This window comes from Capsicum annuum, chromosome 10 (assembly GCF_002878395.1).
Source record: "Capsicum annuum cultivar UCD-10X-F1 chromosome 10, UCD10Xv1.1, whole genome shotgun sequence".
NCBI classification, from domain to species: Eukaryota; Viridiplantae; Streptophyta; class Magnoliopsida; order Solanales; family Solanaceae; genus Capsicum; species Capsicum annuum.
Genome location: NC_061120.1, coordinates 9,278,129 through 9,295,652, shown reverse-complemented (window position 1 = coordinate 9,295,652; position 17,524 = coordinate 9,278,129). Strand labels below are relative to the sequence as shown.

General features: G+C 33.8%; 2 protein-coding genes across 8 annotated transcripts; one reads left to right on the top strand and one right to left on the bottom strand.

The window, feature by feature from the left end:
- Positions 1–364: 364 nt before the first annotated feature.
- Positions 365–2,136, top strand: LOC107845756 (the record flags this gene model as incomplete). The annotated part of the gene is given in 4 exon segments (XM_047398488.1): positions 365–587; positions 1,029–1,114; positions 1,438–1,529; positions 1,634–2,136. Coding segments are annotated over 4 exon segments (640 nt in total), but the record flags the coding sequence as incomplete, so codon positions are not given.
- Positions 2,137–8,966: 6,830 nt separating this feature from the next.
- On the bottom strand, positions 8,967–16,720 carry LOC107844837 (ELMO domain-containing protein A). Of its 7 annotated transcripts, none has more exons than XR_007046096.1 (10): positions 14,494–15,546; positions 13,134–13,236; positions 12,441–12,550; positions 12,227–12,295; positions 11,874–11,989; positions 11,282–11,336; positions 11,051–11,171; positions 10,563–10,610; positions 10,263–10,469; positions 8,967–9,751 (listed from the first exon to the last, which is right to left on the bottom strand). XR_007046096.1 is itself a non-coding variant. In XM_016689181.2 (10 exons), the coding sequence occupies exons 3-10, from the start codon at positions 12,540–12,542 to the stop codon at positions 9,656–9,658; spliced, it is 702 nt and encodes a 233-aa protein (XP_016544667.1). In that variant the 5' UTR covers positions 12,543–12,550; positions 13,162–13,236; positions 16,472–16,720; the 3' UTR covers positions 8,986–9,655. The 7 variants fall into 7 exon arrangements, 6 of the variants coding, with proteins under 6 accessions (XP_016544667.1, XP_047254443.1, XP_016544666.1 ...); XM_016689181.2 differs by lacking the exon at positions 14,494–15,546 and adding an exon at positions 16,472–16,720 and having other exon boundaries at positions 8,986–9,751; positions 10,375–10,469; positions 13,162–13,236; XM_047398487.1 differs by having other exon boundaries at positions 8,986–9,751; positions 10,375–10,469; positions 13,162–13,236; positions 14,494–14,542.
- Positions 16,721–17,524: the final 804 nt, after the last annotated feature.

Genomic DNA, 17,524 nt, shown 5'->3' with positions numbered 1-17,524 from the left:
TGGTCAAAATTTGGAAAGGTGGTTTCTTGGCTTTTGAAGGGCCTCGGCGTAGCTGGTAAAGTTGCCTCCATGTGACTATAAAAGGTCACGGGTTCGTGTTAGGGAAACAGTATCTTGAAGAAATGTAGGGTAAAGTTGCTAGACCCTTGTAGTTGGCCCTTCCGCGGACCTCGTGCATAGCGGGAGCTTTAATGCACGGAGCCGTCCTTTTAATGCTTATGCACTATGTTGAGCTGGTCAAAATTAGGAAAGGTGGTTTGTTGCTTTCTGTTGAAGTTAATTACTTTGTAAACCAACTAGGAACAGGTACTGTTATAACATGTTAAATTACGATGATCGTGTAAAAACGTTATGTTCTTTTTAGGGAGGAGGCTGAATCTGTTTGTGAGATGAGGGATTCGTACAGCGATTCGTTAAGTGACGAGAGCGAGAGCGAAAAGCTATCGAGATGGGATGGATGCTCCTCCGAGGAAGGCGGCGTAGCTGAACAAGATAGCTTAAGCAGAACGAACGATAGATTGGGCTTCCTTTATTTTCAGTATTTCGAGAGATGTACTCCATATGGAAGAGTTCCTCTGATGGATAAGGTATCATCTTTACCAAATTACGTCATTTTTATGCGATAAAGAAGTCTATACAGAATTATCGAGTTGTTACCATGTTAGTGTTAGCTAATCTAATAGACTTATATACACCTTTTTATACAGTTTTTTCCCCAAAACCATCAGTAGCTAATATTTTATCATATGATATAATATTAGCTATTGATGGGTTCAAGCCTTGGAAATAGCCTCTGGCAGAAATGCAAGGTAAGACTGCGTACAATACAACCTTGTGGTGGGGCCCTTCCCTAGACACCGCGCATAGCGGTAGCTTTAGTGCACCGGGCTGCCCTTTTTTTATGATATAACTAGAAGCCTATGTTCTTTCTTTATGACGTTAGATTTATGTAATTCCACTTTATGATTAAGAATATGTTTCTTCTTTTAATTTATGTGAATCTAACACCAACTCGTATCACATTTCAGATTAATGGCTTGGCTGAAAGATACCCTGGATTGATGTCGTTGAGAAGCGTAGATCTTTCGCCTGCTAGTTGGATGGCTGTTGCTTGGTATGACAACTTTTACTCTCTGTTTGCAACTTATCGTCCTGGCATCTATCGTTTATCTGTACGACTTTACTGAATTCAAGTGATTTAGATGCATTAAATTGTGTTTCCATCCAAGTACTTACATAAGGTGACGTAAATTTTATGTTAAGAAGAATCAGGAGATCGTGTTTCCCCTGTAACATATCGTATATGATACTGTTTCATTGATGCTTTATTCTGTTCTTGTTGATGACTAGCTTCTTTCATTGCAACCATCAAATATGGAAAAGGGAATAAAGGAATGATCGGGTCACTAAAACTTTATTGAGATGAAAAATTTGTAGGTATCCGATATATCACATTCCCATGGGAAGAACCATTAAGGACTTGTCGACGTGCTTTCTCACTTTCCACACCCTTTCTTCCTCTTTTCAAGGTATTATTCCCTTTGTCCTTTGAACAAATGATATTGCTTTATTCTTCACTCTACTAGTGTCTATTCGGAATATTCTTACTCCACATCTTTCATCTTTTGTCCAGATATGGACATTGACGATGATATGGAGAATGGTAGTAGGAAAAGAAAGGAAGGGGAAAGCATCTCTCTCCCACCTTTCGGTTTAGCCACTTACAAGATGCAGGGTGACGTGTGGATTTCAGATAGTAGCGGAAAGGACCAAGAGAAGCTGGTTTCGCTTTTTAGCGTGGCTGATTCTTGGCTAAAGCAGTTAGGGGTCCAGCATCATGACTTCACCTACATGAGTATTCGTCATGGTTGATCAAAAACTCAAACGATGAAATCATCTTTGGACGCTAACAATTGGCCTCTACTGAGACTCCTCGATGCATCTTATGTATAGAGAGTTTGGCTTTTAAGCTTATGATTTTTGTGACTACTTTTTGTATAGGAAAGAGCGTAGCTTATAAGCGCGATAAAAACTTGAGATGAACCGAGAGACGAGCTGCAATATATGGCTCTTTGTAACTGTGGACTAATTGGGACACATGATCATTAGAATGTCAATGAAGTCCTTTCTCTTGAATTGCAGTTCTTGCAACCCTTCATTTGTTTAGTAGATCTTCTGCAAAATATGTGATGTTTATACAGAGAAAGAACTAATCTATTACTCCAGTATGCCTTAAGTATTCATACAGTTTTAATCAGGGGTCTCGGATTCGAGTCCTGGGTATGAAGTCGTCTTTATTAGGAGTGTACGAGTGTTTTACCCTCCAACGAAGGACTTTTCAATGTAAATCCGAATTTAGTTGAGCCCAGTGAGGGCGGAATATCGGTGGAAAACTCAAAATACAAACGGCGAGTGTTTTACCCTTCAATGAAGGACTTTTCAGCATAGATTCAAATCTAGTCGAGCTCAATGAGGGCCAAATATCGGTGGAAAACTCAAAATACAAGCCGGTACTGCAGATTCTGATGGAATAATTGAGGTGCGCACAAGTTGACTCGATCAATTAAAATATCAATCTACAGTGTTTGTCTGTATTTTAATTGATCGAGTCAACTTGTGCGCACCTCAATTATTTTAATTATTCCATCAGATATATATATCGGTGCATTGAATGAGTTAGTTAATAATTTAAAGAAGCACCCAAAAAGTCTAAAACCTTAGGTGGACTCGTTGTTGGGTCTAAATTTGGTTGGCATATTTTTTCAAATTGAATTAATGATACATATTTTTTTGCCAAAATAACATAATATACATCCTAACTTATCATATTTATATAAATTTCCATCTTACAAAGTAATTACAAAAATTTCAACTAATTATATATCTTTGTTTGATGTATCAGGAGTTAATTATGTATCTTGACAGATCCAAAATAAAAAAAAATATGTCAGAAAATTATGTATCTTTACAAAGAAAAAATGTATCTTCATAGATGTATTGAGAGCTAATTATATATTTCGACAGACCTAAAATTGAGATTTCAGTAATTATGCAAAATATGAATTTTTTTTGTAATTAAGCTTCTAACTGTCGGAATTTATGTTGTTTGCCAAAATTTTCTCCCCAAAGGTATGCTATTTTCTTTTCTTCAATGAAGTAAAACTTCCATCCCAAGTGACCCAACCTATGAATATTGCTTAGGCACAAGGAAAAAATTTTAATGCAAAATTAAAGTATTATTTGTGTGGACTTAGAAATATTTGAAATAATCTCTCTACGTTCATACGATAGAAGTAAGACAGCATACATCGTATCTTTCTCAGATTCACTTGTGAAATTATACTTGATATTTTATCGTTGTTGTATCTGTGTGGACTAAAATAAAAATCTAGAGATACGTTTGCTATGAGAGAAGGGCTAAGGTGGTAATTGTAATTTTTGTTTTTCATTTTAATCATTAATCAATAATCGAAATTTGCTGATTTCATTAATTCAAATTCCTGCAAAAAGACAAAAGTGCTCCTTACTAAAATTACAACGAAAAATTTAATTTTGTAATTCGTTATAAATGTTAATATTAGTCAACTTTTTCCACAAGAGATTAGTGAAAGTCAACTCAAGAGATCTTAGAAATTAATATAAAACTCATATCGCCGACAAGAATTATGGTGGAATGAATATGATCTCTTCACCTTTAATTAGAGATTTCAATTGCAAGTTTCGAATTTGAACTCAAAAAAAATTGTTCGAAAACACTTTCCCCTTAAACGAGGTTTGCGGGATATGACTTTAAATTAATCGTGACCTCATCAAAATATCAAACACCAGATAAAGAAAATAAATAAATCACAATCACTAATTTATATAGTGGAAAAGCAATATGCTATGTCTGGTCCATTTTAAGTGTCCTTTAAATTCGGTTCAAAATAAAGTACTTATCACTTTAGCAAATTAAGAAAACATTAATTTCTTTTTCAAATATAATTTTGATTGAAAAGACAATTTATACAATATTCCAGAAATGTTCTCAACTGTAATTACTCTTTTTTCTTCATAACCTTAAACAACATTTAGATCAATTAGAGACGGAGTCAGAATTTTCATCGAGGAGGTTCAAAATTCAAAGAAAAACTAGTCAAAGGGGGTGCAATATCTATAATATATACATAAAAAATTATTTTAATCATATATTAAAAATATAATTTCCTATCGAAACGGGTTTGGAACCCATGATAAAGAAATAGACCTTGGGCCAAACTCAACCTCAAAAGCTAGCTCATGAGGGGAGAATTGCCCAAGACCATATAAGGAGATCAAGGACCCTTTAACCCAACGATGTGGGACTCCAACACCCTCACACGCCCATGGCTGGACATCTGGATCGTGGATAATATAAGACGGGGGGCCCAACATCGTAAACAATGAACTGAGTGGGCTAGACTCTGATACCATGATAAAGAAATGGACCTTGTGCCTAACTCAACCTCAAAAGCTAGCTTATGAGGAGAGCATTGCCCAAGACCATATAAGGAGATCAAGGACCCTTTATAACCCACCGATGTGGGACTTTACTTCTTTCTCTTTCTGTTATTGGGGTTGTACCTCTGTCTTTGAAGAAAGAGAGGAGGGGGACTATTTTAGGAGTCACATTTTTTTGATTCATTCATTCATAAGGGTGTATGATATGAAAAAGTAGGTACATTTCTTTATCATGGTATCAAAGCTAGGCCCACTCAGTTTATTGTTTCTGATGTTGGGCCCCTCGTCTTATATTGTCCACGCTCCAGATGTCTAGTCCTGGGCGTGCGAAGGGGTGTTGGAGTCCCACATCGGTGGGTTATAAAGGGTCCTTGATCTCCTTATATGGTCTAGGACAATCCTCCCCTCATGAGCTAACTTTTGAGGTTGAGTTTGGCCCAAAGTCCATTTCTTTATCAATCCCCTAGTCAAAGGTTGATTCCGCCCCTGAGATCAACCTTTATCTTGCACTTCTATAAAAAAAACAGTTTTACGAGCTCAAAATCATGACTTTCTGATCATATGATAATAACTTTATCCGTCACGCCAAGACTTTCCTGCCATAACTTATTACATCAGACTTTTTTTTCCTTTCTAAAATGATATTAATGGACAGGAGGTTACATTATTTTTAAAACATGTGTTTGTACTAAATTCCTATCTATTGTCATAAAATAATATTATGTTCTCACTTAAATGCTTAAAATTTCTCACTACACAAGTCATGATTGGAAAAAAACAAAAATCTTGTGGAAGATATAAACTCCAATACTATTGGCTACAATAAAAACAAAATAGACTAGTCTAGCATTGACAATGTCTTTTGCAACTTAATAATTTTTGCTCAAATTTTAAAACTTTACTAAATACCTAACAATAAATTCAATTTTTATAAATATCCATAAACTTTATATTTTTATCCTCATATGCTAGCTAGTAATACATGATATGATTAAAGTCATTCAGCACTTGAGAGTTAGGTTTCAGACTTTTGGCATCCATTAATTACTCCATTGGAAGTACATGGAATTCATTATATTGGACTTTTACCTAATATTTTGTTCCTAGGATAATCTACAAGTACAAATTAGTAGTAGCACTTAATTGTTTGTCCAATTTATCAATTAATTAGAGTTTACTTTTAAGTATATAAAAATATACTACACTATCAAATAAATTTAACTTAATATTGCAGGTTATCCTATTTCTTACATAAAAATTGAAAAAGAAAAAATTGAGTAACATGCACGTTATCCAATTTCTTACATAAAAATTGAAAAAGAAAAAATTGAGTAACATGTAATAGCAGATCAAATTTACTTAATGAATTAGAATATTTTATACACAGACAATGCACAAAACTTAAATTCATTAATTAATGTTTTAGTTAACCTTGACTTCTTGAGCATAAGAAAGGCCACTTTGGAAAATTATGCCACTAATTAAGCTCATAATCTAGTGACTAGTGTTGTCTATGAAAGTTTTCCATAGTATATGTAAGTTCAATCATTTCTTCTTCTTCTTTTTTTCTTCTAATTTATTCATTCTCTATTTGATATTTCATATTTGTATTATGATTTGATTAAATTAGATGTATTGCATAGCCCGGCTTATTAAACGTTTCACTGTCTAAATATTCATGTGTTATACTACGTAAATAGATCAAACGCGTACATTTAAACTAATTGAAGATTAAATATGTCGAGTCATATATCACAGGAATCAAAATTAAAATTGACCAATAATTGAGGAACCAAAAGTGTTATCTCCTGTTCTTTTACTTGTGAATATTCACAAGTATAATTCACCATACTTATTAATTAAGCTACCACTTAACTACTCATGTATTATGTTAAGCTTGTATGAAAGTAGTACATATATAATACATTTTCCTATATAAAGGTACCAAAAATATATATTTTATTTATTCAAATGATTAAATATGTTGGATCATATATTATAACGATCAAAATCAATATTTATCAATAATTGAGGTACCAAAAATACTATTTACAACAACAATATATCAGTGTACTTTTACAAGTGAAGTTTGGGAGGGTAATATGTACACAATATTTCTTCTATTTTGTAAAAATAGAGAAATTATTTTCGATCAACTCTCGGCAGAAGTAAAACATAATAAACATATGTATGAAAAAAATAGAGTAATATAGAAGAGAACATCAACCACTATATTTTACAAGTTTGTTATATTGAATTTTTAATATATTAAAAGGGGAGAAAGGTTCGAAATATACCTAAACTTTGACGAAATTTATTGTAACACGCCTTAATTTTGCGGGGGTCCTATGACTCCCTAGATTTTTTTACCGTAATTCTGTGGCATATATTTGCCAGCTGGATCACTGCGTGAATATACGCACTCTGAGCGCGTAAGGATTTAAAGTGATCTAACTAAGCAAATATATGCCACAGAAATACAGTAAATAATAATCTAGGAGAGTCATTAAACCCCCGCAAAGTTGAGACATGTTACAACAAATTTCGCTAAAATTTAGGTATATTTAGAAAACTTTTTCCCTATTAAAAAAGAAATGAATCTCAATATGGATGAATTTCATTTTTGGAGACAAAGAACATCATGTTAAATTAAAAGCACAACCACTAACCATATGGCAATTGGTGAAATTTTAGGCAACCCCCAACAAACAACTCCCACACACACATGGGGCATGTTGCTTCTTATCCTAGTCAATTTATAAAGTATACAAAAAAAATTTCTCATTCGGTGTCCGATATTCGTATTGGAGCTCCGATTAATTTGGATGACGAATCGTACATTGTAGGGTCCATTCTGAAGGTGGCGTTCTCAACAGGATTTTCCTTATACCTAGAACTCGAATGCGAGATCTCTGATTAAGGTTAAAGTATTCCCACCACTACACCACAATCCATGTTGGTAAGTATGCAATTTGTTGTGTGTGGCACATTGTTTGTATAATTCAACTAGGATATGAATTATGTAATCCACTTTTTGGGAATCAAAGACATGAGTGCATGATGAATATTTTACCCTTTTGGGTAGAATTTAATTTCTAAAATTGAGAGTGAAAAGACTTCTATATTACCAAGTTATTTAAAAAGATAATAACTAGTTAATAACCTAATAATAGACTAAGTTTTATAGTATAATATATGCATTATTAGTATAAAAGTTCTTTATAATAAGAGGTGGATGTAACACTCTAGTTACAGATTAATCAGAATCAAGAATTTTTATGCAGAATATAGAATCATATAAGAAAATTTTCTAAAATTTTAATAAACATTAAATCTTACTACTGGTATTTTAAAGTACAAGAAATTCAGTATAAAAATTTTAAAAAATTAAATCTATCAAATTTAAATTACTTGATGATTGGACAGGACCAATATTGGAGGCAATTTTAGAAAGTAATTATATTAAGAGAAAATTTCATAAATAGTGCTATTAACACTCATTTTTTGTTTAAAAAAATGGTGAGATTTGGCTTTATTTTAAAACCTAGCATTTCACTTTATAAATTTCACAGGATTTTTAGTTGCACATAATCTCATTATGCTATGTAATTTTTTTCAAAGTATTATTATGAAGAGTAATATATGGGTTGAGATGGCTACATTGAATAATTTTTCCTTATTTGAAATGTCGTTTATTAGGTTTGCTGTCCAATGAAATTAAAAGTTTGTGGAATTTCCAATAAAGATTGTTACTTATCAATCACTAATTGCTAAAAATTTTCCACAAAGAGTGACTTTTTGGATGTATTAGGTTTTTATAATTTGTTTAATATATTATGGCCAGACAACATAAATCCCGACTGTGACTGTTTTCAGTTTAATTATAGAAAATTTCAACGTTTGGCATAATTACTAAAAATCTCGACTTTGGGTCTGTCGAGATACATAATTAGCTCTCGATACATCCAATGATTTTTTTTTTTGTAAAGATACATAATTAGCCCCCAATACATTTTTTCCGATTTTGGGTCTGTCGAGATACATAGTCAGCTCCCGATACATCCAATGAAGATACATAATTAGTTAAAATTTTTGTAATTATTTTATAAGAGTGAAAATTCGTATAAATATGATAAGTTATGGTGTATGTTTATGTTATTTTTCGATATGTTAATAATTGACTAAATTTGTGAATGCAACTTAAAAAGGGTTAGAAAGAAAGAGAATTACAAATGCAAAAAGTCTTTAGATTTGCAAAAAGATCTTTCAATGAAAAAGGTAATGAATGAAAATAATGCCATTAAATGATAAATTCGTGCAATATCAAAGAACATTTATTTATAATATATTATAAACTAATTAAATTTGTGAGCTTTTGATTCGTCTATTTCTCTTTTTTTCGTTTGATACTCACTTTAGCGAAATTTGCTATAACACGCCTCAACTTTGCGGGGTCCTATTGCCCTCCATCGACTATTTATCACCGTATTTCTGTGACATATATTTGTCCAGCTGGACTACTTCAGATCTTTATGCGCTCAGTGTGCGTGTATTCACACAGTAGTCCAGCTGGACAAATATATGCCACAAAAATACGATAATAATTAATCGAGGGGGTCATAGAACCTCCGCAAAGTTGAGATGTGTACAACAAATTTCGCCAAAATTTAGCATATTTCGAACCTTTTTCCCTTATAACTTAAGGTCATGAACTTAATCAGTAACATTGATCTCAATCCGATATTATACAAAAAAAAAAAAAAAAAAAAAAAAAAAAAAAAAAAAACTACAATTTTTCTATATTTCCTACATTTATAGCATTTAGATCTATGATATGACTAAAAAGACTCGCTAGAAATATTGGACCAATTAAGCAACTATGTGTAGCCAAAACCACCACCTTATGTACAAAAATCTTTAGGTTTAGCTACTTGATGTATCTAAATCATTTTTTAACACACTGACTATCTTTAACCTATATTGCTCGCATTCTCCAAAAATATCTTTAACCTGTATTGCTCGCATTCTCCAAAAATATTATTGTACGCGTGTCAGGTCCTTGAAAAATACACTAAAATCCGACATGCGCCCGTTGACATTATTGAAGAGTCTGAGCAACCGTCTTTAACTACCCCTTGGGAATCTGCAGAATGTGTGAGGATGAAAGTCCTTGCTACTATATCAAGTTGAATGCTGGTAGTTCTTCTATTCTTTGTATATCATCTAATGATAATTCCCTCTCTAACTGCGTCCTCGTCGCTTGCAAAACGTCCTGATGGAATAAGGCAAAAAACATTTAGTAGATAGATAGAAGCGTGTTGCTCAGACACTTCAAAAATGTCGCCAGGTGCATGTCGGATCCTTCAAAAGCCGGACATTTTTGGAGGATCTGACACGGGAGCAGCGACATTAGTGGAGAGTCCGAGCAATATATAGGTTCAATGTAGGTAGACTACCTAAATGATAGCATTCGATCAGAAAATAATCAGCATCAACATTTTCTAAAGGCGTAATAATAAACAAACACTCAAACTTGGCCTCAACTAACAAGTAAGCACTTCAACTTTGAGAGTGCATATCTAGACACCTCAACTAGATCCCAACTGGCAATTAAACACTCCAGCTCATCCCCACTGTGTTGACTGGACGCCCAACACTGACGTGACATACAAATTTTGGAGATTTCTAGATGATCATTTTATAAGTTGGAGCGTTCAACTGACACAATGGAGACGAGTTGAGGTGAGTGTCTACATGTGCATACTCAAAGTTAGAGTGCTTACTTGCCCTTGAGTTGATCTTAATCCATAAGCTCACGACATGCTCCTCATATGGTCAACATAGACTATGTATTACTCATATACATACAGAGAGAGCAAGAGAGGGAGCGTATACATTAAAGTCCATATATGAAGCACGCATAGCCAGCCACTGCGCATCCATCATCGCAAATGCTATACAGTATAGAACATCAAACGCCTCATCATCTTCTGCATTTTTTTTTTTCAGAAAGCAACGGTCATCTAAATAGAACTACAACTAACAAGTATAGATTAGTTTTTCTATGTACCTTACTGGCTTACCTCCTATTAACTTTACAAAATTTAGTCCTGGAAGACACTTTGGTTTTTCTGCAACAGAAAAAGAAGTACAAATGTCAGCTCACATTTTCCAGTTACTCTAAAATGCTGACGGTTTTTCAATTCTAACGCGATAACATAATATTTTCCAGCTGAAAGGCAATCTAGATACTAATAGAGAAAATGAGTTTATCTCTAGACCACAGCATCCTAAAGGATAACAAAATGTAATTGATATCTGAAATCAGTGGAGATGGTCTATGTTGCTCGGACTCTCCAAAAACGTTGTTGGGATCCTTCAAAAACAATGCATTTTTGCGGGATCCTGCAATGAGTCGACAACATTTTTGGAGAGTACGAGTAACATAGGAGATGACTTTTAATCAGTACGAATTACTTAAAAACATTAAGAGAATCCTCAGAAGAATTGTCAATGGTTAGAGTTTCTGATTTTGAAAAGCATTTACACAAATTTGCAACGCACTATCCACCTGAGAATAAGTCGAGCATCTGAATCAACATGAATGTAACATTAATCCCAGCAACTGCAAATGGATATTCCCAATTCGCTCTCGATCCACTTTGTTTGAAAAGCAACCTATGAAAACAATTCTTGATTTTGAATATCCACTATTAGTAATGTTATTATGTGACAATGTTACTGTGAACACCACTCGTAATGAACACTTTAAGTCCTTGGCAGAACAGCTGAACAATCATACCGGATATCTTGTTGCAAAATACAGCAAATTCTCGAGCGAAATAAATCCACAACCTCTGCAGCAAGAAATTTTTACAAATGAGATAAATACCTTAAGACTACTAAAGTAAACTAAGAGCCAGAAGTTTACACAGGGATATTTTAACAAAGTGCCAAAAGTGAACAAGGCGATGAGTCACTTTTCGCTAATCCTTAGTTATATACTGATTGTTATAGAAGTGCCATTAGACAAGCGTTGCAAATGCAAAGTCGGATAGCTTCTTCTCTAGAGATAAAAAGGTAACACAACAAAAACAACAACGAGAGGTCTGGGTAGAGTGTACGCCGAACTTACCCCTACCTCAGTGGTAGAGAGGCTTTTTCTGATAGACCCTCGGCTCAAGACAAAACAATCCAGAAAAGAAAGTAATGGAAGTACAAGAAACAACAGATAGTAGCAGGTAAAGGCAACACTACTCATGTTAATTATTGCAGTTGGAAAAACAACGATCTCCTTCTTCCAAGAGGTCTTACACATTTCTTGCTACGAGAAGTGACAAAAGTATTAACGTGTCTTGACAAAAACATTTGGCATCTTAAAGGGTGAACCTGACCTGAAGTCAGTTGATGGATTTGCTCCTTGCCAACCCATATCTTTCCATTGCTCGGAGATCAAACTTCGAAGCTTAACATTTGGATATGCTGCATTCCATAGATCTTGAAGAGCTTCCTGAAAATTGGAGTTAGTTATGTTCTAAAATACAGGTAATTTAACCATAAAAAGCATAAAAGTACGTCAATCTAGTATAAAAGATTTCCATTCGAAGTGTACACAAATACGAAGGTAGATAACTTGGATCAATAAATATAATATTCCAAGTCCCTTGTGAAAAGATGCCTCTATGTGACGATAACTATGAACCAAAATTAGTACGAAGTGAGAAAAAAACAAGCATTTCGGAAATACTTGATGATCTAGGCGTGTTTCATCAAAAGGTACTCCTAGCCGTTCTTGAAGCCTGCGTAAGCTTTGTTCCTGGCAGAAATTAAACATACATGCAAAAATCACGATGTTAAGAAGGTATAAATTACGAGGAGAAGTAAAATGGAACTCCCATAATAGTTTCAACGAATCTCTACAAACAGAAAGAACCAAAGGCCAACATGGTACTCTGGTTTACCTGAAGAGGAGTTAAAGGGTAGTTAAGATATTTATTGCTTCCAGGTCGTTTATTGCCCGAGCGATTGAAGATTCCTCCTATCCATGCTCGTGGTCCAACCATAGCATTAGCTACAACCATCAAAATTGATAAGTGAAATGAACAAATGACAATGGAAATGTACACACATTAATCACTTCTCATATTAAATAAAGGGAACAACGCCCTTAACAAAAAGGTAATCTGTCGTTCTTTTCACTATGCTTCACGTCATTCTTCCTGACAGTTTACTCGATGCACTAGTCTATCAGTCCATTCTCATCGGCTAATCCTATTTAGGCCGTATACTTGCCCTGTGGGACTTATCCAGCCTCGAAAACTAAAATATGAAGACTTCTTTCTGGATAGTAATACTGGTGATGAAAGATGCTCAGCCTCACATATGTATAGCAAAAACGAGCTTTGTTATATATGAGAAAAAGTATGGTATATGGCTTATTAAGAAGAACAGTTTCTACCCCGAAAATTGAAATGTATAAGAAGCACAGACATCATCATAATCACACATCTGTTGTACTATAAATAATAAAATACACTCAGGTTGCACTACCTAGGAAGAAATTTTCCGAACTTTAGGCAAAAAATAATACAGATGCAGCGACCGTCAAAGAAATCATTTAGGTGGTGAAGTAGCAAAAAAAAATTTGCACTCACTAAAGCACTGAGCTAACTGTGAAATTACGTGTGGAGGACTATGTGACCATGCTGGCTCTTCATCGAACTTCTTTTTGTGCCAATTACTTTCGTCTTCATCAGCCTGAATTCATACATTCTGTGAGGTAAAATTAGAAGAGAAGTTCATTCTGCTTTATTATAAATTGCTAATGGAAGTAAATTACACAACTAAATGAAAATGTGACAGATTCAAGCTTATAAAGTTAAAAAAGAAGTGCACAAAAAGAGAAAAAGGATAGGAACATAAAGAAAGATAAATGTAAAAGAGCGTTATCGGCATAAGCTGTGAGACTCAAGATCAATTCCAGCTGCTGCGCGTGAAAGTTGTTTGGTTAAAGAAAATTAAGTAAAGTAATCACAATATGGCATGAAACATAGAGACAAGCTAAATCAACAACAAATGTATCGAGTTGTACATCGCTCATAGCAGAATGCAGCAGACAAATTAAAACTATGATTTCTAGAAAGTTGCTAGTTAACGCTCTTCAAGTCAAATCATGCAATTCGGGAAGACAATTCAGCCTAAGATCTACATCTTATACAATCTAATAGAATGAAAAGCTAGTTCCCCAGTCGAAGTAGAACAAAAGTTTTAAGCATAGGAGGAACCATTAAGGATATCAAGATCAAATCTTGTCCAAGAATAACCAAAACAACCCACATGGCCAAAGGAATAAAGAATGACAATGTGAACCGATGAAACCTATACTTCTCCCAGACTAGTTGGGGCTCGCTAGTACAAACCATCGACATCCATTTCATTCAATTTGACCTGTTTTGCCCCACTATATTTGCATTTAACCAAGCTATAAAGAAACAAACTTTCAGACAGCTAAAATGATGCCACGAAAAAGAACCAGAAGAATGAGGAAGCAAGAAACATCGTTCAACAATGCTTGCATTCAGCAAAGGAGGAATCATTGCGGATATCAAGATCAAATTTTCCCTAAGATGACTAAAACAACCTTCATTTCCAAACGATTAAAGAACGGAAGTGTGAACTGATAAACCTTATGCTTGCATTCATTTTAAGAAACCTACAACGCCTTAATCCCAAATTAGTTTGGGTTCACAAAGACAAATCATCAACATCCATTATGCTCAATTTGACCGTTCTGTTCAACTACTCTTGCATTCATTAACGGAAACTACTTACTACTACACCTCAATCCCAAACTAGTTGAACTCCGCTACACGAATCATCAACATCCATTTTTCTCAACTCAACGCATTCCATTCAACTACGCTTGCATTAAGTCGAACTAAATCCTCAAACTTCCAACAAAATACAAGGATTCCAAGAAGACTAACTAGAAGCATGAGTATGAAAGAAGCTTACTTTGTGGTAGGAGGCACAAGAAAGAATGCACTGGCTAGGCCTTAATCTCATTAGAAAGAAAAAAAAACTGTTGGAATCAAATTTTTTTCCAAAGTTTCAAACAGAAATGAAAATGGTCATTAAAGCAAAAATGATAATAAACAATTGTTCAAATGATTACACTAACCCATGCTTACTTCTTACATTTTCAAACTAATCATCATTTCAATACTCACTCTTTACTTCCAACCACCAAAATCATGTAACCCCAATCAAAGGGAACTTTAGTTTAATTGCCTTCATTACAGGTGAACAATTATAGAAAAAGTTATTTTAAAAAGTAATCTAGATGCTTTCTCTTTATCTACATCCAACAAATAACATCATTACATAAGACAAAAAGAATATAAAGTTTGAATATTGCATGCACATACACAACAAGAAAAAGGGGGTATCACCTTTTATTGTCATATATAATAAGAGAAATATCAGTTCTTGATTCAACAATTCTGGGAAATGGTGAAAACAAAAGGCATGCACATTTACAGCATACATAAAAAAGGGGTACCCCCTTTATATGATATGAGAAATTTGTGTTCTTGATTCAACTGTTTTGCACTAAAGGGTAGCCCGGTGCACTTACGCTCTCACTATATGCAGGGTTGGGAAAGGGCCAGACAATGGTCAAACCCAAAAATGACATAGAGTTTGCACATTTATAGCATAAAAATATAAGAAAAACAGTATAAACAACAACAACATACCCACTGTATTACCACAAAGTGAGGTCTAGGGAGGGTAAAGCGTACGCAGTCCATACCATTACCACAGATGAAGTAGAGAGGCTGTTTCCGATAGACCCCCGGCACAGGACAGAGGACAGTATAACAAATAAGAAATAAAAGCAAACAAGAAAAGAAAAATTTATGTTCTTGATTCAACTGTTCTGGACAATATTAAAGGATGCACTTAAGCTCCAGGATTGTTAATAAGAGGTTCAAAAAACATAAACAATCTAAGACTCAACATCTGCTATATTAACATAAAAATAATTTCAACGATATATGAATAACAACGTAACCCCCTCCACCCCCCACCCCCTCCTCTTTTAATCATGGTAAATAACGTAATTTGTAATTTTTCACCGAAGGGATAGGAGGGCCCTACCTGACTCCGCAACTAGCTACGTGTGAGGTTCGGAGAAGGGCCAGGCACTGGTGAAACCCCAGAAAAACACATAAAGTTTGCACATTTGCAGCATAATAAGAAAAAGGGTATATTTTAATAATTTAAACACATAAAGTTTAAATTATTAAAAACACATAAAGTTTAAATTTGCACATAATAGTCAATGCCGTGGGTTGAGCAATATGAGATATCAAGTTCAATTCCTAGACAAAAATACTAGTAAGTGATTCTTTTCCCATATGTTTTATAGCCTCGGTGATAGATATCTCATGGATTTAATCAAGATGCATGCAAATTGGCTCGGACACCATGATTATTAAAAAAAATAAAAGTCTCCACATTTACAACATATATAAGAAAAAGGTGTCACCCTTAGACCTTGTTTGGTTGGAAAACAAGTTATCCCAGAAATTATTATTACGAGATTGTTATTCCCACCCTCAACACTACAATCCAGTGAAAAGTTATTCCGCAATTTTTTCCCAATCAAACATAGAACAAGGTCGTCCTAAAATTAACCACGAAATTAGTTATTCTTATACCAAAAGAGATTGTTATTTCACCCTCAACACTACAAATTATAATCCAGGGAAAACTTATCCAGCAATTTTATCCCAACCAAACGTAGAACAAGTTGATCCTAAATTTAATCACAGAATTAGTTCTCCCTTATTACCAAACGAACACTATAATAAGAGAAATTTCTGTTCTTGATTTAACTATTCTGGGAAATGATGAAACAAAATATATATATATATATATATATACTTTGCACCTTTGAAGCTTACATAAAATGGGGTTATGCATGTACCTTTTATGACATAGATAAAGGTACATACATGTTCTTGATTCAACTGTTGATGCAAGGTACATACATTGCATGATGCATAATGTTGTATATACAGTTATTTAATAATATACATAATTATAAAAATATATATACACATATGTATATATAATGTTTTTTATTCAAGTAGGAGATGACAGACTGGACAAGGGAGGAAGATGAAGAGGAAAAAAAAAAAAAAGAGAGAAATGGAGAAACACATTGTTGGCCTCCATAGCCATGCATGTTGCTATAACACAGCCTAAATTATAGCTACCTATTTTTGCAGATTAATTAATTTACAATTACAAGATGCTAAGTATTTGCACCCTTCTTAGATAATTGCCACATAGGATGTTACGCATGTGGGCACATGTTTAACTTTAGGATAATTTAAGTTCTACTTGCATTGTGTCATTTCAACAAATAAATTAAAGGATATGTTTATGTATTATGTCATTATGATTTAATGTATATATACGCTTGTTTTAATTTTGATAATTTAAGTTTCACTTGTGTTATTTCAAAGTTGACAGGTATAGATATCGGACAATTTAAAGAACACATTTATGGATTATGCTATTATTATTAGGAAAAAGCTTAAATATACCACTGAACTATCAGAAATGGCTCATTTATGTCATGCTTTAAAATTTGGGCTTATTCATGTCATCGTCGTTACAAAACTGGCTCATCCATGCCATTACTTTTAACAGCTGGTTTTTAGAAAACAGTTTTGCCACGTAACGACATATTAGAAGTCCACGTCATTTTTTTTAATTTTTTTTTTTTTTTTTTTTTATGTATTAAAAAGAATCCATCCAACTTTTTGATCCATTAAAAATTAGTTTGATCTATGCTTTTAAAATTTGAGATTATTTGTATATTACCCCATATCAATAGTTTGTTTTTCCTTTTCTCGCTTTCACGTGTGACTCTGTTCACAATACGGATCAATAATATGATAATCTCCCTTTGAACTAAGTTTTACTTGATTAATTACTGTTAATGAGTTAATTTTGAGATTATTTGTGTATC

Bases quoted from the DNA above. Each gene is read 5' to 3' on its own strand.
- LOC107844837 (XM_016689178.2), bottom strand. From the start codon at position 14,544: ATGAGATTAAGGCCTAGCCAGTGCATTCTTTCTTGTGCCTCCTACCAC. The intron at 13,237-14,493 runs GTAAGCTTCTTT...GTATGAATTCAG, and splicing joins CTTGTGCCTCCTACCACAAA to GCTGATGAAGACGAAAGTAA. The intron at 9,752-10,374 runs GTATACGCTCCC...TTATTCCATCAG, and splicing joins CTTCATATATGGACTTTAAT to GACGTTTTGCAAGCGACGAG.